Source organism: Sturnira hondurensis, unplaced genomic scaffold (assembly GCF_014824575.4).
Source record: "Sturnira hondurensis isolate 20B ecotype Veracruz unplaced genomic scaffold, ASM1482457v3 Scaffold0017436, whole genome shotgun sequence".
NCBI classification, from domain to species: domain Eukaryota; kingdom Metazoa; phylum Chordata; class Mammalia; order Chiroptera; family Phyllostomidae; genus Sturnira; species Sturnira hondurensis.
This window is the reverse complement of record NW_028090067.1, coordinates 12,964,080-12,987,955: the sequence shown is the minus strand read 5'-3', so window position 1 is coordinate 12,987,955 and position 23,876 is coordinate 12,964,080. Positions and strand designations below refer to the sequence as shown.

At 43.3% G+C, this 23,876-nt stretch overlaps 1 protein-coding gene across 2 annotated transcripts; it reads right to left on the bottom strand.

The window, feature by feature from the left end:
- Positions 1-1,623: 1,623 nt before the first annotated feature.
- Positions 1,624-23,649, bottom strand: FBXO7 (F-box protein 7). Of its 2 annotated transcripts, none has more exons than XM_037068033.1 (9): positions 23,436-23,649; positions 19,435-19,729; positions 14,952-15,179; positions 13,257-13,398; positions 10,812-10,895; positions 7,540-7,635; positions 5,399-5,575; positions 3,780-3,817; positions 1,624-2,102 (listed from the first exon to the last, which is right to left on the bottom strand). In XM_037068033.1, exons 1-9 carry the CDS (start codon positions 23,555-23,557, stop codon positions 1,686-1,688), a joined length of 1,599 nt encoding a protein of 532 aa, XP_036923928.1. In that variant the 5' UTR covers positions 23,558-23,649; the 3' UTR covers positions 1,624-1,685. The 2 variants fall into 2 exon arrangements, with proteins under 2 accessions (XP_036923928.1, XP_036923929.1); XM_037068034.1 differs by having other exon boundaries at positions 19,435-19,577; positions 23,436-23,525.
- Positions 23,650-23,876: the final 227 nt, after the last annotated feature.

Sequence of the window (23,876 nt, the reverse complement as noted above, 5' to 3'; positions counted from 1 at the left end):
TCTCCACTGTGATGGAAAGATGATTATGCGTAAGAAAAAAAAAACCTTTCACACGTATGTAGGACGCAAAATATTCTTGCAGCATATAACATTCCAAATCATTTCCCTATATGCAAAACAGATTTTTTTTAAACAGCAGGAAGACACTGGCAATATTCCGAAATATTTTCTGCAGATACCAGTGGTGTTTTACTCCTGTGCTGTGGTTCAGATTGTGTCACTGTAGCATGTTTCTGTAGTTGTTTGTATGGTGAGACAGTTGTTTGGCCTTTTTCTTGTTGTAGAAAAAATAAACTTTGAACTTTGTGTATTTTAAATCTTAAAAAAATAAACGTTCTTCAAATAGGAGGCTGTCTCTGAAGAACAAGCCCCTGACCAGCATTCAAAGCAGTTCCACACTTTGCTGTTAAGAGCTCCTCCACTAGATTACAAGTTAGGTACTGAGTGTTCGGAACACAAGGGACAGCCATCGTACCTCCAGAAGCAGCCAGACACAGGACAAGAGTCCCTCCTGCCCACTGGCCGTCCAACAGTGCTGCCCCGGCGCCCAGAAGCGCTGTCCAGAACCTGGGAAAGAGCTGCAGGGCCAGGGAGGAGGCTGAATAAGCGGGTGGGTGTCCAAAGTCCAGCTCAATTCTAACTTGTTTTAGGAATCAGGCCCCTGCAAATGACTTCCTTTGAAGAAAGGGTGCCATAAAAAGTTTTTAAATCTCCTGCAACAATCTGATGACAGTGAAAAGGTTCTCTGATCATCTTGAAATGTCCAAGTAATGTTGTACAGCTGTTCTGCATATTTGCTGCATATGTTTTCCACAATAAAAGTCAAGACTGCCACATAATTTACACTTAAATTTTTTGAAAATCTGGTACAGAACATTATCAGTAAACAGCCTTCATTCTAGAGGGAAATTGAGGGAGGGAAGTCAGCAGCCAACTGTTCCCAAGTGACCTTTGGGCCACAGTCCGCTGCAGCTTCAATATGCAAAGGGAAACCAAAAAAAAACAGTATTTACTAAAAGTTGTCAATTTATTCTTGTGTTTAAACTTCGGTCACCTTCAAAGTACTCTCCATTTAATGCAATCAATACACCTATCAGGACACTTTTTCCACTGCTCAAAACAGTTTTTGAACTTGTCAATTTTGATGCCTTTTAGTACTTCTGCTGTTTTTTTGGTTCACCTCTTCCACGTCGGCAAAACGTTTCCCTTTGAGGACTTTGTTCACTTGGGGAAACAAAAACCAAAGTCACTAGGGGCAAGATCTGGTGAATAGGGAGGGCGGGGCAGGGGGGGGGGTCATGCCGGTTTTTGGTCAAAAACTGCTGAACACTCAGCACGGTGTGGGCAGGTGTGCTCCTAAATCACCCATCATGAAATGGGCAAACGTGATCAAAGTCTTCAAAAAAATTTACTAAAGCCCAACGCAGCCTCTCACAACACCAGTTAGTGCACTGGTACAGATGGGATCCTAGAACACGCACCTTGTGGGGGAACAATGCACTACAAGGGGCCCACCCTCCAGAAGGTAATTCTGGTTTTGGGGGTCCCTCCTTGTATCTATTGAAAGGCTTCTGTGACCACACTTCTCACTACCACAGAAAACACTAGAAGTCTGCACCCCAATAAGATGGCATCTGTAGTTTTAAGCAAACCAAACAAGCTCCAGAAGTGGAATCACCAATTAGTCACATGAATGGTGGCCGGCTGTCAGCTGGCCGACCCCTGCTGGGCCTTAAGGGAAATCTGTCGTTGGGGCCACCTCGGCCCGGCAAGATGGGGTTAGGTCCTGGAAGCGGGCCCATGGGATCAAAACGGGGTCTGAGTGGAGGGAACTGACTGGGCACCTCCCCAGGCCCAGGAATGAGTGAATTGATCGGATCTCCAACATAGGGAAGTATTAGCCTTTCGTCATATTCACCACCAATAATTCCTGGAGGAAGGAGAGAACTAGGAGGGAAAGGCCTGGGGGGCAAGGGGCTGGGAGGGAAAGGCCTGGGGGGCAAGGGGCTGGGGTAGAAAGGATCGGGGTGGGGCGGTGGCAGCAGGAACAGTGCACGCCGTCTCTGGGCTTCTTTTTTTTGTTTGTGCTTCTTCCTGTACAACTGAAGAAAACCGAGAACAAGATCTGGTAAGTGACTGGACGTCTCCCCAAAGCTCCAACTTGGTTTCACTGTACAGCTCCGTGCTTTCCCCACACCAGCAAGGCAAACAAAGGAACCGGCGCACGGAAGGAGCTTTTTCCAGTTCCTACGTGAGTGAGGTAGTGGCTCTGGATACCATACGGAGTGAACTCTGCTCTCTAGCTCTGCTCCACACACTGCAACCGAGCAACTGTGCCGACTTGGAGCAACAGTAAACCCAAAGGAGGGATCACTGAGTGACATGTAGTTCCAAGACTGCAACCCAGAGCTGCGCTGCTAATACACAATTTTAAGTCAGCCCTTCTTCAAAAGTGGACAATTTAAATATTTGCTGAAAATATCATGCCACAACATACAAAGTTATGGTATCGGGGGGAGGGCAGTACCTAAATTCTTTGTTTCACTTAAATTATGTCCCTAATGGACCTCAATTTAAACAAGAACAAAAAATAGATGCTTATTTTAGAGGAGGGGTGTCAAACTCATGTTCACCGGGGGCCACATCAGCCTCGTGGTTGCCTTCGAAGGGCCGCATGTAATGTTAGGACTATACAAATGTAACTACTCCTTAACAGTGAAGGAGTTGAAATTACATTCGGCCCTTTGAAGGCAACCTCGAGGCTGATGTGGCCCCGGGTGAAGATGAGTTTGACACCCGTTTTAGAGGATAGAACATACTGGGTTGGCCAAAAAGTTCATTTCGCTTTTTTCCATATGACGACTCTAGCAGTTCTTAGTTGTCTTTAGCCTCATTCAAAACAATTTCACTAGATTGTACTGTGACAGCTGTCATATCAGTGTGCATTTATTAAAAAGACTTATCAAAATTGGCAAATTTTTGTGCAGCCAATTTAATATTGAAGATGGAAGAAAATACACAATTTTCAGCATATTATGCTTTATTATTTCAAGAAGGGTAAAAACACAGCTGAAAAAATTTTGGGCAGTGTATGGAGAAGGTGCTGTGACTGACGGAATGTGTCAAAAGTGGTTTTGCCAAGTTTCTTGGTACTATTGACATTTTGGCCAAATAATTCTTCACTGTGGGGCTGTCTTATGCATTGGAAGATGTTTAGCAGTGCCCATGGCCTCTACCCACTAGACAGCAGGAGATAACCAACATACTCAAAATATCCAAATCAATACAGTTATTGGTGAAAATGAAAAATGTATCCTTTATTTTACAGACAAACCTAACAGACTTTTCAGCCAACCCAGTATTTTGTACATATGTGAATACTGTCACTGACTTTACTTTTCTCTAGTCCCAGCATCTTTTACAGCAGACAGCTGCAAATCAAATCACATCACTCACTCTTTTCACTCGTATTACTCTGTCTCACTGAACTACCGGAGACCACTCCGACACAAAAGCAGTCCACTCAAAATGTTTTTGCAACAGAAAGGAGAGTGTTTCAGTAAAGGTGAAACACTCACTGTTAAGATTTTCTGCCTGTGTCATTACAGAAATAAGGGGGGAGGGGAGGCTGAGTCCAAAATAAACATTGAAAACATTCCCATTTACTGAAAATTAGCAATACATTTAATGAAAACAGATTTCATTACATCACAATCAAGTGAAAATACGGCCTTAATGCACTATGCATTTCTCTGCTATGAACATTCACAAACACTTACCTCTTTCCAATCTGTGTCTCGAACTCTGGCAGTACCATCTGCAAAGGAAAACAGAAAGTAAGGGGTTAAAATGCTTCATTCATCCAGCATTAAGCAGCAGGTTTGCTTCTGTCCTAAGGAAATAGAAGCTTCCTCATTAAGCACAAAAGAAACATGAATCGTTGCTTTAAGAGACACAGTACTGTTGGTACTGCCTTGAACCTGACTCAAACCCCCTCCTGGTGCTGAGGGAGCCATCACTGCTCTGTGCTGCCTGGTAATTTGCCCCAGTGACTCCCACGGGTATACGTAGGCTTCCTGGCTGCTCTCTCCCTGTACTAAGCGTTGTGCCACATGCATCGTCTCCCCGAATGTCACCGAGGTGTGTCAGCTGCTTCCAACCCCAGCTCTCATACACTCCACTGGGTGACGGCCTCTGAGTGTCTGTGTTCTAGCCCACGGTCTTACTGGAGGTCAAGCTGATGGTTTTCTTCCATAATTGAATTAGATTTTCTCCCAACCATGTTTTGAATGATTCGACTCTCAGAATTATGACCAGACCTAATTTTCAATGTACTTAAAATCTATAAAATGAGGAAAAGAGGACCTCCTTTAAGTCAAAGAGTTTGGATAAAAGAGTGATACCTTCTCTGGAAATTATTACATTGACATGGAAGAAAAATTTGTAAAAGCTCCAGCCCCCTAACATTTGTATCTACAGGGAAACTCATGATAAAATCTGAAAACTCAGCGTACAAATGAGCTTGTGGACCACAATCTGGAAATGAGATAGAGACTGATTACACTTTAAACTTGAACTTGAATATACAAGTACAAAGTCCCTGCTCCTTTCACGAGTATTTTTATCGCAGCCTGCTTTTTTTCTGGTTGGTTCTATCACATATGTTGGGCATTTTGTCTTTTCACTTTGACTATGATTTCTTTTTAAATTTCTAGATGACATTTGCTGCCTCCGGGGACAAAATAACATTTTAAACTTTGGATCCAAGAAGGAAGAAAAGAAAAACTAGGTCATTTGCACTTCTGACATTTTGAAGTTTTAAAAGAAAAAAACAAGTTTTTTGACAATTCAAAAGACTCCACATGATAGTCTTACTTTTTTTAAAGGAAAGGAAATCTACCCATAGATATTCACAGTTGCTAAAGTGGTACGTTATCATTTCTAACACCATCATCCAAATTTCTTTGATGTGAACAATAATTATTTTACATTATAACATAGTATATATCTACATAATTGAAATATATTTTATAAAATGCTGCTGACTTTTCTTTTTCCTTTTTTTGTTGTACAATGACCCATTAAATTGATTTCATGACCCACCCTGAATCAAACCACAGTTTAAAAAAACACTGGTAAGGGCCCTGGCCCTGTGGCTCAGTTGGTTGAAGCACTGTCCCATCAACCAAAGCGTCACAGGTTCGATTCTCAGTCAGGGCCCACATGAGGCAACTGATCGATGTTTCTCTTTCACATCCATGTTTCTCTCTTGCCCATCTCTCTTCTCCTCTCTCTCTAAAACCAATAAGCATGTCTTCAGATGAGGATTAAACAATAATAATGAAAATGTAAGTCTTCTTCCCTCCCCTTTCTTGTTAACATGTAACCATGGAATCACCTCGAAAATCCCTCAGATACAAACACCTCCACAGAAGCTGGTCACTCGACGCAATGAAGAGGTCACGACAAACTGCAGACAAAGCCAGGACGGAACGCACGTCCAAGAGTCGGAAGATCCGTAGTTTCAGCTCCAACGGAAGGACTACCAACCCAAATACATCTGGTAGGTTCAGTGCTAAAAGGAAAAAGGAACAAGTACCACTGAGTAAAGGGCATCCAGCCTTCCCCACACTTTCCACCTCACAGCTGGCAACGTGCTCCTTTACTGAGAAGTAAACTGGATGGCAGTCCGAGTACCCAGGCCCAGGAATCTACAACAAACTTCTAGCCCCAGGAGAACTACTACTAACTCGAAGCCCCTTGATCCCTTTACGTTTCAGTGGAAAAACAAATACTTTTTTTTAACAAATACCTTTTAATACAGATCAAATAACTGACAATTTGCAGACAGTCAATGGCCTCTTTTATTTCAAGCAATATTCGGTGCAACAAAAAAGTCTCTACTCAACTACAGAAAATGAGTAATTCATCAGCTTTTATAACCGGCTCCCAGCGCTGCCACTGCACTAGCCGTCCGCCTTTGGACATGCTACTCCAGCTAACTCCATTTCCTGTAAAACTGTTAACAGTATCACCCACTGCCCCACGTGGAGAGTTAGCTGCGTTAATACAGACAAAGGGCTTAGAACAACATTTGGCACACAATAGCACTCAAGTGTTATCAATTACTATTGGGCAGGCTACAAAAGGGAGGGAAGATAAATTCAGAAGCAATACCAAGAAAAGAAAATACTATTCCAAAGTCAAATGAAAATTATTTTTCCATTATCAGCTCCTTTGAATATTTGTGACAGCATTCTCCACTAGTGAAGATAACCAAAATCCAGTAAGGGTTTTAAAATCCACATCATTCTCTTCCCTCACCACCAATTAAAGAAGCCTACGGTAATAACAGCCTTGGCACCATGTAACTTGAGATGGCAAATAAAAACCACATATCTGTTTATACAAATCTGAAATTATTTACCAACTAAAGGACTGTGGTAGACTATGATTCTCAATCATTTTCTGCCATATAATCACACTTCCCACCTGCCACAATCAGGCTTGGCCATTTGGACTGTCTCGTCCAGGGAAATGTGAGCTGAGTGGCACATCACTGCCGAGCAAAAGCTGTAAGAACCAACGGGTGGCTGGGCCACCAGGAGAGCACGCCCTGGACCAGGGCCGCCCCTCTGCCAACGCGAGCCACGCAGGACACGCACCTGAGTGCGTACCTGAGTGCGCACATGTGCACTGTAAGTCACTGAGGCTTTGGAGCAGCTTTTACTCCCACTCGGGCCAGAGAAAGCTGACTAAAACAAGGGTCTTGAGTGAATTATAAACCTGATTGAATTATATAGTTTCATCATCTATAAAATGGGAATAAAATCTGCCTCAAATTTGTTAGCATTAAGTAAGAACACATGTGAAATAGCCAAAGTACCCAGTATACAGCCCCAATAAATATTGTTTAAAAAAAAAAACTTAGACCCAGCCCTGGCTGGTGTAGCTCAGTGGTTTGAGCACGGGCCTGCGAACTGAGGGATTGTGATTCGATTCCCAGTCAGGGCACATGCCTGGGCTGCAGGCCAGGTCCCAGCAAGGGACGCACAAGAGGCAACCATACATTGATATTTCTCTCCCTCTCTCCTTCCCTTCCCTTCTAAAGATAAATAAATAAAATCTAAAGAATAAATACATAAATACAATTAAAAAAGAAAAACTCAGACCCAATATACAGGCTATACCTCATTTACTTATATCTCTCTCAAACGTACTATGGGCCAGACCTGTGGTAGACCATGAGGATACAGAAGTGAATGCGACATACTCCCTGCTTTCAAGCACACACTTAAGTGGAAAGAAATCACATCAACAGTCATGACACACTGAAAAAGGCCACAGTAAGGATATATGCCAAGTGCTGTGAAAATACCGAAAGGAAGGGAGAACGGTTAAGCCTAGGCCCACAATTAGAGCAGAACGGCTGACTAACGGCACTAGGAGGAGAAACGAGGGAAGGGCCAGGAGCACAGCACACAAACCGACCATTCGTTCTGGCCACGCAACCTGTGACCCTTCACCATCACTGCTCACCTTGTCGGGTAAAAGCCAGAAGAGGGTACACCAACTGGTCTTTGAAGAGGCGAGAAAGTTTCTGAAGATCTTTATATATCTTGGACACATCTTCCCCTAGAACATGTTTTAAAATAAAAAAATAAAAACTCAAAACAAAGTGGAAAAACATGAAATGGTATCCTCTACTTCAGCCAAACCAAATCAAAGTGGTAAATAGATTTTCATAAGTGATGTCTACATAAACATAATCCAAAATCTGCAGTTGAAGGGGAAGTATATAGTGTGTGACTCTGTAAATAAAATCTTAGATCTAAAGCTAAAATTCACATAATATCAAATAAATTGGGCCGTTCCCAACCGCTGTAGCTCCTAGGCTGCAGTTCAGTAGGAAACACTGGTGTGAGATGCGTACACACAGCCAAGAGTTACTGAGCATCTGCCCATCTGTCTGGGCCCTGGGGACAGAGTGGAGAGCTGCTCCTGGGGACCTTAGATCCCAGCAGAATAATATCTATCACACAACGATTATGTATAAGGAACCATGTCAAGCAGTTTTTCAAGCATCCTTTAGAATCAGCAGTTCTTCCTAAGGGTTAAATACTGTTATTCGCACTTTAAAAACAGGGCAAGACAAAGAAAGCCCACCCAAGGCCTCATAGCAAGTGGCAGAGCAGGGCACAAACCTAAGTAGGGCTCCAAAGCACTCATGTCAGCCACTAAACTGGACCCAAAGTGGTCCACGGATCACCTGAATCGGCATCACCTGGGAAACGTTTCGACATACTGGATCTCAGGACTCACCACAGACCTACTTAATGGGAACTAGCATTTCAATAAAATCCCCAGGTGATTCACACATACATTACAGCATATACACTGTCAAACTGCGCCTGAAGTTCCCACTTCAGTTTAGCTATATGTTTACCAAGTGCATAACCTTGAACCCTCTGATCCACACCTGTTTGCTCAACGGTTTAAAGGAGACATCACCACCACCAAGTGGCTCCACCCACAGGGCCTGGTGTACATCACTTATGCTTGCTCCCTCCCCACCCCATCTCACTACCTAAAATAAGTAAAACATGCATTACACCTCAACTGACAATGAATATAAAAACACACACAGCTAAACTCTAAATCTGCGTTTCATGAACTACAATCTCAAGCCAAAATCAAATTTCTAGATATTTAAAAATCATTTTGGTTTAACGGCCTTTTTCAAGTGTGAAAATTGATTTTTATAAACAAAATTTTTCCTTCGTTGACCTATAAAAGTAATTAGAAACTTATAAATAAAAGGATGAATAACAACCCATAGTATATACTAGATACTATAAGACACGGTAAAAATTACTACCCAACATAAAAACTGCTACATTAAAAATATTCAATTAATATAGTCCATAAACTTGCAATAAAACAGTATTTAAACTTTTCCCCTCCCTTTCATTTCCTTTTCTCCTTCCTTTTCATTTCCCTTTTAACAGAAACCAGGTAACAAATATAAATCTGAGCTACATTTCTATAAAACTTGTTTTTAAAAACAGGCTTAGGAGTCGCATCCATTGCACTCCTAATTCCATCGTTTATTAGCTCCGTGACCTTGAAGTAATAACCTCCTCTAGACCTATTTCCTGATTATAAAATGGGCATCACCTCTACTACTATAGAGTGTGAAGTATTTCTACTCCTTACAGCATAGAAAGAAATATACAGTGCTATAGTCAAGGAATTTCTGGTCCTAAAGGTAGGACCATCTTCTCGGATTCATGAGTTCAGTTCGTGCATTCTCGCTGGGGGCAATATTGCCTCCAAAGGGCAAAAATTGGTTCTTAGAGGGCAAAAAAATAAATCCCTAGTTATTACAGTGGTATGTGCCCCTCCAAAGGGCCACAGTATACAAGTACACGGTGTATCTATGGTATTAAATTTTCATGGAAGAGAATGATGGGGTGGGAGGAGCGTGGGGAATGTGTACAGAGACGCTCATTGGTGGATTCCTAAGGACAAAAAGGTTAAGAAACACTGGTCGGGTATGGCAGTAAACGTGCAGAGATCATTATAAAAATGTACGGTTGACCCCTGAACAACACAGGTTTGAAGTGCATGGGTCCACTTACACACACATTTTTGTGAATGAACACACACTCAGTCCTCCAATATCCCCTGGTTTTGCATCCCTGAATTCAACCAACGGCAGAGAGAAAATACTGTTTCCCACCCACAGCTGGGACTCTGTGGATGGCAGAGGGCCAACTCCATGCACTGCTGTACATCATTTTATATAAGAGACCTGAGCATCCATGGGTTCGGGCATCGACAGGGGAGTCTTGGAACCAATCTCCCTCGGATGCCAAGGGTCAACTGTACTTGAGTTTGGGGGGAATCAAAAGTTACGTGTGAATTTTTGACTGCATGGGAGATCAGCACCCTGAACCCCAGTGCTTTCAAAGGTTAACTGTACCCTGATGCCTTCTTTTCCTATCAGTTTCAGTTCATATAAGTCAGTCTCTCAAAGCCTGACCTCCCCTGGGAATAACGAAATTAAGTCTCTAGGCCTTCAAAGCAAGGACCCAGATCTGGGTGGTCTTCCCTTGAAAGACACTGCCTCAACTGTCTTCTCCCCACTACACCACACCGCTCTCCATCCGGATTTTACAATCCCCGTAAGTTTACAAGGAGGCTGAAATGGAGTGACACCTGCAAAGACACAAAACGAGACCCAAAGATGGCACTTCCCGCTGCACCGCAGCATCTCTTCTCCATCGGCTACCTCCCGACCTCTCATCCTTTGGCTTCAATGAAAAAACAAACAGGAAAACTTGTCCTTTTTGCACATATTAATAATTTTATGGAACATAAGCAAAACCATGCCTAGAATAACAACTTTTTGTAAAGCTCCAATCTGCACCAAATAGCAACCAAATTTATGTATGTTTAAGCAAACATCTTTAATAATGAAGCTTCGCTATATGGTTTCCATGAAACACAGATTCCCTCCATACTGGTTAAACACAGTGCTGAAAAAATCCACAACAATTAATTCAGGAATTAGGAAGCATCAATTGTGTGCAGCAAATTACATGTGAGTGTCATTTCGTAATGACAATGTAAGTATCAGCCAGCATTCCAAAGCCCTAAGAAAAACAGGAAACAGAGACTCTGTAATACCGTCTCAAATTTGTTTAGATCTCATTAGAAACTTTCAGCTTTTTTAATATTACCTTTCAGTTTTTTTAAAGTGAACCTCTCAAAGCTTCATCCCCAAAGTTAAATCATGGTTATATTACCTACTTCCTCTTTGCAAATAAAAGATTCTGGCAGCAGCTGCAATCTTTTCACACTTCTAATCTCACCGTTGATTTTTAGTGTAGCTGTAAATAAGCACAAGAAAGATGAAAATTTGTCACTTCACCCATGCCTTCATTTACTGCACTTCCTTGCCCCCGATTTACAAAGGACACATTATACAAAACAAAATGCTCTATACCTACTTCCTTCCCTCCGAGCGAGGTCCCAAGTGTGAACCTGCCATCGCATGAATTAAAAGTCATTCTAAAACGTCACCTTTAGAAACTACAGTAAGCACATTTATATAACAGTTATATAAAAAGTATCACCAATAGCAGCTCATTAGTAATCGGAAGATATGCAACAAGGTTAATAGGAGTCAGTTAAACACAGTAAAATCATTATTTCCACCAATGCCATTAAAAACTCCATTTATTTTATTTAACCCTTGGCAATGCGTCTTCCTTGTTTATGAAATGAATCATGCTAGTTTTCACAGCATCATCTCTCTCTAGACCCAAAAGACCAATATTCTGCACATCACCAGAGGATTCAACTCCAATCACCCATACAAAGGCACACTTCATCTCGTTCTGTGAAAGAGCCAGTGATGTGCTTGTGCACCGAGCAGGGTGTCTTTGGTGAAGGAGAGATTTAAGGACACACTGCTCCTTTTCAAATAATCGAGCCTGCAATGGCTGTCTGCCATGCAAGTCTGCAGGCAGCTGATTTGCCAAGAATGGTAAATAAATGAAATGTTGGAAACTAAGACATTTAGCAGTTATTCTAACTATCTCAAAACTAGTAAATAGAAGTTATTACGTATATGTTGTTAAAGAGCTTTTGTAAGAAACTGAGGGAAAAATTACAGCCTCACATTCAGTATTTGGTAACTTCAACACTGTAAGTTATGATGTGATCCAGCAGAATGATTAAATGAAGGCAGAAACTGCTGACTTCTGTGTACAAGAATGCCCAACTAAGCCCTGGCTGGTGTGGCTCAGCGGACTGATCACTAGCCTGCGAACCAAAGGGTTGCCAGTTTGATTCCCAGAGTACACAACGGGGTTGCGGGCTGGGTCCCTGGTGGGGAGTGCACAAGAGGCAACCACACATTGATGTTTCTCTCTTTCTCCCTCCCTTCCCCTCTCTCTAAAAGTAAGTAATTAAAATCTTGAAAAAAAAACAAGAATTCCCAACTAAAAGTGACACTTGTAACTGAGCTGAACAGCTGGAAACACACTGACGGGTCTCTGTGCCGTCAGACAGGCACATCCTGACAAATGTGGAACAGCACCAAAGCTGTTAAAGCTGAAAATTTGAGACTTTTCAGTAACGTTTTAAAGAATCCAGTGATTAGAAGAAATAACAGGAATTATATAATAGGAAACCTAGGACTGTATTTCCTTTCAAAGATCAAGGTCAATGTCAGTGGCTTTCGAAATAAATTTCAGCAGAAAAAAACATTTTCAAACAAAATCTTATAATGGACACCAGCCAGTGAAAGGGACAAGCACGCTGCTGCTCGACGTTTGAGTAGACGGAGTCCTGCTAAGCCTCCTGCTGGCTTCTGTCTCAGCAGGACCGTGGGGCTGCAGAACCTGCTGAAACCCACTGAGCAAGTCATGTCGAAGGCCTGCTGCCTTTGCTATACAAAGATGAGCTATACTGGAAATGAAAAGTGCATTCATTCCCCTCTAGTCCTTAAAAGGATAAACCTCGAAAATCAAAATGCAACAAAAACGAAAGACTCAAGTCACTCAAATGGACCTTCAGAATGTGTGGTTATGAGACTGTTCCAAAGCCCACCGCTAGTCGGTATGGACCTGTAGGTGGCATCCGAACTAAAACGCAGTACAAAAGTGGGATGTATTGCCAACCCAGTGAAATTTCTTCACATGGAAGAGAACGAGGAGAGAAACTACTCAGAGTGACTGTCCTGGGGGGAGGACACAGCACACACACACTAAGGCCTCAGAACCCTAGAGTTTTTGTGCATTTCCATACTGTTCAGAAGTGCCAAACTGAATAAAAAGAGGCCCAGCTCAATCTCACCTCTTACCATCTGTCAGTTCAAGACCTTGGCTAAATAAATAGAAATTAAAAAGTCACCCACAGGCATAAAGAAAAACATATTCTTCACAGAGTCCATAGGCAACAGACTCATCTCACTCCTATTATCACAGGAGCAAAAAATTATCGCAAGGTTAAAGCAGCAGGAGGAGGGCCGCCCCAGGGTGAAGGCTGCAGCCTAGCCACCAGCCCCGTATTCTACCACCTTTCAGACGAGTGACTACAGCACAACTGATTTGCCAAGAAAGGTAAATAAATGAAACGAAGGAAGAGAGAGAAGGGAACATCAGTGCAGTGGCTGTGAAACACTCGGAGAGGAACGCGCAAGTGCTCGCACACTAAGGACGGTGACTGCGCCTGCCGTCCGTTACCGTTGATGACGACCAGGTTCCCCATGGGCACACAGGTGAGAGCAGCAGAGCCGCCCTCGCAGAGGGGGTGCGTGTACTGCAGCTTATACACGCCGCCCGACTTCCAGCTCTCCGGCATGCACAGGGCTTTGGCTTCAGTCCCCTGGGGAATGAAATGAAAGGGAAACAATGAAGAAAGGTATTACCGCCAAAAAGATTAAAAATCCAGGAACCCCCAATTTGTCTAGAAATAAGCATTCCATACAGTCCCCTTAATAAAACTTGTCAAAAATTAATATTGCTGTTAATGAAATTTTCATAGAAAAATGTTACAATATATTATCCTGCATCAATGTTTGTTCAAACAGATCAAATAACATCAGAGATAGAGATTAATTTCTTTCTTCAAAGACACTTCTTTATTTACCAAAGTTCTATCACTTTTCAAGCTCAAATATCACTTCCTTTGGGAAGCCTTTCCTCCCCCCCCAAAAAATCCTGTTTGTCATTCTCTCTCTTTATCCCCTAACATCCTGTTCATATTTCTATTATGTTATGTTATTTATCACAATACACCATAATTTCCTTTTTTTTATTCTCCCACACTTATGGACCCCTAAGGAAGAAGACTGTCTTTATGTCCTGACTCCCAGGCCCAGCACGTGGCATGCCACAGATGTTCACAATGACTGGATTATTCTGTGTCACTCCTGACAGGGCCAGGTGTGGCGTCGCTGTCACATGGGAGCACGCAGAGTCTCAGGCTCCACCTTCAGTTTATTCAATTAGAATCTGCATGTTAGTAAGATTCCCAGGTACTCTATACACACTCCAGTTTAAGAAACTCTACTCTGAATGTTCTCTGAGAATCTCTGGCATCCAAGTATATACACGTGCCCCCGACAGTTTAACCAATACAGTATAATGGTCGGGGCTCGTCTCTCTCTCCCTCTCGGACCATAAGCAACCTGAGAGTAGAAACAAAGCCCTGCACCTGACATTGGTAAATACTTACCAAATGGAGAATGAATGAAGAATAAGCAAGTGAATGAATGAAAGCAACTACAGCACGAGAACAACGTTGCTCTTCCTAACGGACCCTTATTAAGCTGCTGGTCACTAACATAAAGAGCATCCTAGTGAGCTCTCTGTGCAGTCAGGCCCAATCCACACTCACAGACCACATTTTAGCTACATATTACCAGAATAATCTTGAGTCTTTTTTTTAAACCAGAGTTGTCATCACTTCTATAATATTAATTAAAAACTGATAAAACAACCCTGGCTGGTGTAGCTCGGTGGATTGAGCGCGGGCCTGCAAACCAGAGGATCGCGGTTCGATTCCCAGTCTAAGGCACATGCCTGGGTTGCAGGCTGGTTCCCTGCAGGCCAACTCCCAGCAGGGGACGTACGAAAGGCAACCATACATAGATGTTTCTCTCCCTCTCTCCTTCCCCTCTAAAAGCTAAATAAATAAATAAAATCTTTAAAAAAACTGATAAAACAAATGAAGAAAAAAAAGAAGGAAAAGAGAGAAGGGAACATTTACTGCCTGTTTCATGCCATCACTGCATTCAGCACATTACATTTAACACCCAGCCACGTTTAGGAGCAAAGCTACACTGCACGACACTCTAGAGGTATGTCCGGACACACCCCCTTTCCCAATGGGAACTCAAACCCTAGCAAAACATCTGTCTTCTCTCGCAGTCTTACCTGAGGCATGTAGCCTGACTCCAGCATGAGAAGATGTATGGACACTACCAAGGCATCGCTGGGACCGGAGCAGTCCGCGGACTGATACAGGGTCTCCAATGAGTGGGGCACTTGCCCTTCCACCGACTCACTGCAGAGCATCGGTTCAGAGAGGCAGAAACTTGGGCCTTCCTCCATATCTACAACATCTTCAGTGGACTCAGCTTCAACGTTTTCACTGGGCCCTGCCTGAAAAGGATAACAAAATAATGAATTCATTAAATAGACTTTTACACATGATATTTTGTATCCTAGAGTGAACTGAGATTGGTGCTCAACGCCAAAGCACATTGCTGGGTTCAGAAATGGGACACACTGAAGTGAGCCCTCCTACATAAATGATACTGCAACCTACTGCTCCATCCGAAATTCCTTACCACCATTACCTGTGGCCAATATGGCAGAAACCTGGAAATCTTTCCAGACTTCTCACACCCCCCATCGACCGCACCTGAAAGTCCCCCTGAGTCAGTCTCCTAGGTATCTCTAACACCTGCCCTGCTATTCCAATAGCACTTCACATTCATTTCCCTCTATATCCCTGGCACCACTTCTTCATCTTCCAACACATTCCACCCACTGCAGTCAGTTTTCTGACCATTAAGAATCCAAGTAGGTCCTCTTAAAACCTGCCAGAATTTCCCCAAGGCAGTCAGCAGCATTTCCCTAAACTGTGCCTTGGAATGTGACTCTCCACGTTCTCAAGAAAAAAGAGGCTGACGATGAAATGAGTTTGGAAAACGCTACATGCTACAGCCACCTACTTTCCCCTCCTCACTCACAAAGCATATCTTTGGCATCATAAAGCCCTGAGAAATTCAGTAACAACATTTAACCAAGAAACACTATCCTCCTTCCTCGACGCTCAGCAGCCTGTTAACACTTACTTACAATCTCGTGAAACAAGTTTTCACAGAGGACACACTGAGAAATGCAGGCCTACAAAATAAAGCCCAAACTCCTAAACTCCTAAATGCAGGCCTTAGCACACGAGCACCCCCCGATCACCTGATCCCTGCCTCTGTATCAGGTTCACTCTCGCCTGTCCCTTCCCCCCCACTCCAGCATCCTCACCTCTTCAACAGGGGTGACCGACTGCCACTCTGCCTGAAAGGCCCTCGTTACCGCGCTCCATCACACTGCGTTGCGATTTCCTAGTTACACATCTGTGTCCTGCCATGAGTGCGAGCTTAGAAGGAACAGACTACGTGTCACCTCTTCATGTAAGCCCAGTGTATTACCTAACATGTAGCAGGCACTCAATAAAGGCTTGTTGAAAAAATGCTGAAGGATGAGATCTTACAATTTTATAATGTTTTTGTTTTCAGGGTTTTCTCATTTGCACCATGCAAAAATGCTATAAAATAGGTAAGAGAGATGATGCTGCCTCTTTACACACCCTGGCTGTCCTTGTGACTCATTAAACAGCAATCAAGGTTACCAGCTAATGCAAATTCAAGTGAACCAAGCTCACCAGACTCCCAATTCAGGGCTTTTGGACACAACATGCTGCTTCAGTAAGACTGAGTTGCCTATATTAATTTTGCTCAGAAAGTTTGTTTCCCAGGCATGTGCTCAACTCTTAATGCAAAGCACATGTTTCTTCTTTGGAAGTTCATATTTCCATTAAAGAAGGGGCAGAGGAAATTAAAATTACATAGTATGAGTCAAAGGGTGGGAGAACGTAGGGGAGCCAGAGGCTGTTCTAAAATCCCTGACGACCTGAGCCCTGGTGGCCAACAGAAAAGATACAATCACTTGTTAAAACCTAGAGGCCAACAATTCACACTTCTAAAAAAAGGAGGTCTCATCATATTTTGAATAGAAATTACTTAACATCTAACTAAATTATAAAGTATGCCAGTTCTTTGCTTCTTACCTATTATGCCCAACTCTTGGCCCTTTACCACAGCTATTAGGGAGAGAATATATATAGACAGCACATTACGGAGGGCTGCCCCAAACTGATGACGGTGTGACAGGAACACACCAGAGTCCCCTGGCGAGCTTGTCACACCTCACTCCCACTCCCTGGGAGCCGCGGACATCCTCTGAGCCATCTGACATGGCAGGAATGTTTATCTCATTCTTCGTCACACGGGGAGAAATGAAAAATAAACGTTCGGCACCACCTCTCTGAACAGACCACTTGCCCTATGTCTTTTACAAATGACTGGAACGAGTGACTAGAATGCAGTTTAGAGCAATATCAGGGTTTGACGCCACGTTATCTCTGGTTTCCCACTGAAGTCTCAACAGGTACTAGATGAGTTCCCACATATAATGAAGTAAGAAAACTAACTTCCACTTACCCACAAGAGTCAATTTTTCCTATTGTTTCAAGTTTTACCATCCACTTTCCTTTTCTAACACCCCCTTCTACACTTAATTCGCAGATCCTACTGTTTCACGTACTTAAAGCATAATTTGTAACATTTCAGGCCCAGTTTCCACACTCAGATTTTACAGTCACCCTATACAAGTCTTACAGTGCAAAATAACACACCATTAGAATTTCATTTACTAACTTGAAGCAGTATTAATTTCTCAAAATTTTCCAAGAGGAAAGGACTAAAGTAACTATTACACATACTATAAAAAGTTCCATTTTACTGGACGATTTTAACAGTACATAGAAGTAACGGGAATGGGCCCTTCTACCAGAGCCTCTTAATGAGTCTATCAGCAAGAAAGGCTCAGAAATGTAATTTCAATTTGTGCTAATTATTCCTCCTCATTCCCTAGGTTACCTCCATGAAACAGAAACACAAAACACACAACAAATTCTTTTTAAAAAATCATAAAAATACTTTGAGATTTATAAAAGCTTTTTTTAACTTGCTTAATCTTTCTGGATACTACTACTAAAAATCTGGACATAGAACACAGATGATTTTCATAATTTACAAACCTATTAAAAAGTATTTTTTAGTATATGTATATATTTAATGACAGGCTAGGCAAGATGAATACTTATAAATGTTTAAGGCCCACAAAAAAAACTAAGTACCCACAAAAAAACTAAGTTGAAGTGATAAGTACACACACACACACAAAAAATAATGAACAAAATGACATACATATTGGTATGAATAAATTAAGTAATAAAAGTGATTACTTGTGCCCTATAAATCAAAAGGCAGGATACTAAATGAGGTGTTTACAAGGCAATAAAGATAGCAAAGAGAAATTAAAGAAATCTGTTGCGGTTGGCAGGCCCCTGGAGGATGGTGGAGACACAGACAGGAGAGGGGGAGGGGCAGTGGGTCACAGGCTGGGTGAAGAGCGAGAGCCAAGACATGAAGCAGCCCCCAGGCAGTGCGTCGTGTGCACAGGCGAGCACATGAATGTGTTGGCTGGTAGAGGGAAAGTGATAAGGGGGCTGGTCTCGCAGGAAATGACAATTTACAGGCAGAAAGAACAGAAACTCACCCTGCAAAGATTGTCACACAACTTCTCTAGAAGCCTTAGAAACTAGTTTAGGAGAGACATTTTCCTCCTCTGTACATGACAGGGTTGAACTAGAGATACTGGGTCTTTTTCAATTCAAAAATATGAGCACAGGTATATCTATGACACAGAGCAACTAAAGAACAAGGGAACAACATAATCAAAAACCTGCAGGAAGGAGATGAACCAAGAAAGTAGACTGAAGAGCAAAACTGAAAGCTGGAAAGGAAAGAAAAAACTGGCTGCGCCTGGTAAGGGGCTGGGCATAAGAAGTCAAAAATCACTCCAAGGGCTCTGGCTGGTATAGCTCAGTGGATTGAGCTCAGACCTGCAAACCAAAGGGTCACCGGTTCAATTCCCAGGCAGGGTACATGCCTAGGTTGTGGGTCAGGTCTCCAGTAAGGGGCATGTGAGAGGCAACCACACACTGATGTTTCTCTCCCTCTTTCTCTCTCTCCCTTCCCTTCTCTCTAAATATAAACAAATAAAATCTTTTTAAAAAATCACTCCAAGGTTTTGAGCTCAGAAAAACAGCAGTATCATTGACAGACAAAGGATGGCTGATTTGAGAGAACATCAGTGCATGTATTTCCAAATTCATGTTGGCACATAGATTCCAAGGTGATGATTTTTAAAATCCAGGTATTTTATCATTTGGAAGTAACTGGAGTGCACAAGTATGTAGCTTTAATGAGTGGAAGAGACCACAGAAGCAAAGCTGGGAACATGAGCTTAACTAAAGGCAATAATAGACACCTAGGGCTACTTTATCTGAAAAAGAGAATGTCTGAATAAAACAAACAGGTAAAAACTGGGTTCTTCAGAATGCCAACCCAAAATTGACCCCATCATTTAGCACTTTAAACAATTGTTTTCTACACGAATATGAGCTGCAACCTGCTGATGATAATGATCCTGACTGGTACAGAATTCAACCAAGGGGTTCAGTATGAGTTACCAACTACCCAGCTCCTGTCTTAACACTGATACCCACCATACTGTCATCACTCCAGGCATCAGACTGGGCTGCCTCTCCTGGGAACGAGTCACCCCGCTCTCCACCGTGCATGCTGGACTGACTGCAGGGGGCAGCCACAGAGGGCTGGGCGTTACTCTGCAGTGAGGAATGCTCTGAATCTGTGGATGAAGGCAAGTTAGGTGCTGGAATGGCATCTTCAAGAACCAAACATATCAAGTCCCCAGAAACAATCCCATATGAAGCCAAGGTCTCTTCATCTCCAGTGAGGGCATCTTTGTTGTTCAATGTAATTGCAAACCGGGTATCAGAACTGCCAAGAAAGACGGATAAGGATGGTAAGAGCTACCTATTACCATTATCCTCAACAATACATTTGAAACATCTATAAGGTACATGATATGACCCTAGACAAACTAAACAATGAAAACAAAACAAAAACAAGAAAGAAGCCAACGTTTTGGAAAAACTACCAAATTATTTGTTCTTATCACTGAATGCCTAGGTTATACATTTCTAATGGCTAAAATTCTAGCTCGGGGCATAGGATACAGTGATTCTCGATCATTAATCCATGTTTTCATCAATTCTAAGACATACACTTTTTAAATATTTTGACATCTGTGAAATAGGACCACTTTTCAAAATCCATGACATATCACAGCTTAATTGACAGTTTTTCCTTTAGTATTACATAAAACAATGTGTCTTAAGAGTGGCAGAACTGCGATTCAATGAAATACACTCTTTTAAAATGTAAATAATTTCACACCATTCCTCTGCTGAAAATCCTCCAATGGCTTCTCCTTGAACTTAGAAGAGAATCCTTAACACGGCCTCTGAGCCCAGTGATTGGCCCTGCCCTGCTTCTCCTACCTCTGCACCTTGTGCGGGGCCTTCGTCTCACTGACTGCACTTGGTTCACAGGTGCGTTGTCTGTCCCCAGGACAGAGCCACTTCACTGCAGCCTCTGGGCCTCTGCATCTGCTCTGCCAGCTCTTCAAGTGACTGACTTCCATCATTCAGGTCTCAAGACAAATGTTGCCTTCCACCCAGTCTCCATCACTGTATTCCACTTTCATGTTTTATTCTTTATTGTAACACCACTATTTGAAAATATATTTATTTATTTGTTGTCTCTCTTTCCAAACCCTCACATTGGAATTTAAGTTTCATAAGGCCAGTTATTTTGTGTTGTTCAAAACTGTAACTGCAGCACTTGGCAAATAAAAGTGTTTGTGGAATAAATGCAGCCAACATTAGTTGAGAAGTTCAAGATAACACTAAAATCGCCCTGGCCAGTGTAGCCCAGTTGGTTGGAGCATTGTCCCATAGACAGAAAGGTTGCAGGTTTGATTCCCATTAGGGCACGTGCTTGGGTTGCAGGTTTGGGTCCCAGGTCTGAGTGTCGGATGCATATGATACCCTGGTTGGGGTGCAAATGAGAGGCAATCGATATTCCTCTCCCTCTTCCCCATTTTCTAAAATCAATGAGCATGTCCTCAGGTGAGGATTAAAAAAAAAAAAGATGAGACTGAAATCAGGTCTGCCCATTCAATGTGCATAGGACAGTTTCTGTTGGTTCCAAAACACTAGACCCACATCCTAAATGAATATTCACAATTACAAAAAGTTATAAAAAGTTAGATGAGTGTTATGTGGATGACTGAACGCAAATTCATCCTCCTGTAAGTACAAGCCTCTTCCTTACTAACAATGTCCTTTACCTGGAAGACAGTGCAGAGCCAAAGCCCCACTGGTAAACAGGCTAAGAGCTCAAACTACCCTGGAGCAAGGCACTCTCAGACTATCTGCACCACAGAGTACCTGACCTGGAAAGATCCGGTACTGATCTCTTCACCACGTGGTGCTGAGGCTTAATGAACAACTGGAGGACATTTTACGAGACATTTACCCCCAGCAATGCTGACTCCACCAACTTCTTAAAGAGTCAAATGAAGAAGTCCTAGGAAGAGTCGTGCTGTTTACTGTTTCTCGCAATGCTGCGTTTTCAAAGTGCCAGAAATAACTCATTATGTTTTTCCTTTCACATGTAAATACAATTTTTTCTTACCAATTTAGAGCGTCTTTGGTTGAGAAGTTATTGATGCTCAAGTTTTAGAAACTATTCCTACTTACAAAATAAAAATAAGCAACTATGCTCCTGTTTTCAAACGCTTTCAAATGATAAATGTTGAAATCTGCCAGTTACCCAGAAAAACGCTACCCCAATTTTGGCAGCAAAAAAGGGAAACCACCTCAAATGAACTAAGTGTTTATGGATCATTTGTCACAGCAAAAGGTTGTTCTTTTTAACACAGCGTTCACTCAAATACCTATTTGTAGAAAAGGTAGAGAATCATCTGCTTGACAAAAAATGTTGAGCTTCCCTCCCCTACAGAAAAAGGGAAGCGCCATTTCTAAAGCAATAGAAGTTTCCCAGGAGAGGCTTTGAAAAATAGCTGTTTCCAGAAATCGGGGGTGGAGGGCACCTTTTAGGCAGAAAATTCCACCCTAGAAACTTCAGGCCTCTTAACAAATATTTTATGGCAACCCCAGATCCACTTGCTCAGCAAAGACCCTTTAAAAATAATGTCATATGGACACATTCTAAAACTGCCCAGTGATTATAAAATGAACACACATTCGGAAAAATGTAACTCACTTTCACAAGTCGAGGCTTGCGCTCCTTCCCATTAACCGGCCCTCACTAGAAAAACCAACCTGAAAGAGAAACTAACTTGGGCTGTTGGATAAACAAGGAGTCGGGTTGGGTTTCACACCCTTTCAGGACTGTCCCACCTAATTAAAAAATAGTAATGAAATATGTGCACCTATAGATGAAAGTACGTTAAAAAAGAGAAATTAATTTTGAAAATCTGCAGTGGGGTAATGAAGTTAGCAAGAAATAATAGGCTTGTCATTTAGTATAATGTTTAAAAGGGATTATGTCAATTTTTTTCATTTTCCTGTTTTTGTCTTAATTTGGAGAAAAAATCAGGCTTACTTTTAACCTGATAAATGGCAGGGGGAGAAGTTCATAATATGGCCTCCTTTTACTGAATTCCCTAAAAATACAATGAAAGTTTGTAAAAGTCTCATAAAAGGAACCACTTAATCAGGCAAGTCTTTTTTTTTAAAGAATTCACCTAAAAAGCTCCAGCAAACATCTTCCCGTCTTCTCAGCACACATTCCAAGTTCGCTAGCTTGCTTAGCACTGGAAGAGGACCCACCCTCACTTTCGTCCGTCTACTCCCAGGAGACACCCTCAGGGGCAACAGAGCAGCCTTCTTATCTGCAGCCCCAGAAATAACAGACTCGGGCCCTTTCCTTCTCCACGTTACTGCCCGCAACTGCAAGTCTCCAGAGTCATCCTAAAGCCAACGTTTCCCTTGGTTTTAGCAAAGAGCAACATCTCGCCCCGGAAAAATAAAACGATTTGAAACACGCCGGCACGCTGCACTTTGTAAAACAGCAGCGGGGAAGTCAGAGCGCTCACCGCGGCGAAGCGAAGCCTTAAGGTTACGGCAGCAGCCGCACAGGAGCGCTGCAAGTTATAGGTGGCCTGGAACCGGAGTGGGGGGCAGGGCGACTGCTACCTCCTTCTAGTACTTTCCAAACTTCTTCACTGAAATGTCCCCGTGCTGGAGATGGTTAAATTACATTCTTGAGCGCCTGGAAAGCTTAAACCCAAACCAAACCCATCATTTCCAACTTCACATTATAAAGGGCGGGGGAATTTTGCGTGCTAGCCTATCCCTGGGTTCCTTTACTGGAAAACCGGCAGCCGCGGCTCACCCAGGCGAGGAAAGGAGCCCCCGACGCCGGGCCACGCTCTCCGCGAGCCGGGGCCCTGCGCCCGCTTACCTTCAGGCCGGCCTGCACGTGACACAGCTCCAGGGGCGCGGGACCCGCAAAGCCGGCACACCGCCGGCCTCCGGTGACCGAGGGGCCTGCGCCACCGCCCGCCTCCCGGAGCCCCGAGACGCCCCATCGCCGCCCCGCCGCGGCCGCGTACCTGTACCCCCAGGTGGGCAGCAGGGTCTCGCTCAGGTGCGCACGCAGCTGCCCCAGCGTCGGCTCCTCTTCTGGCATCTCCAGCGGCCAGGTCCGCTTCTGAAGCCGCACTCGCAGCTTCATGGCGGTGGCGGCAGCGTCCAGGACCCAGAGGCAGCGACGGTGACGACGGCGCGGCCGGACAGCTTCTACTTAAAGCGGCGGCGGCCCCGGAGCGGCGACTACCGGAGCTGAGGGGTGAAGGGAGTAGGGGCGGTGCTGAGAGGTACCGGGAAGAAGACCCCGCCACGACCGCCGAGCTGTCTGCTGGCCGGTCTCTGGACGACGGCTCTCGGGCCCAGTCTGGAGGGCGCCCTCTGCAGCCCACCCCGCGAGCGGCGGCTGACGGCCTGCGCGGAGGCAGGCGGCTCCGGGACTCGCGATCGATGACTCGGTGCTCCAC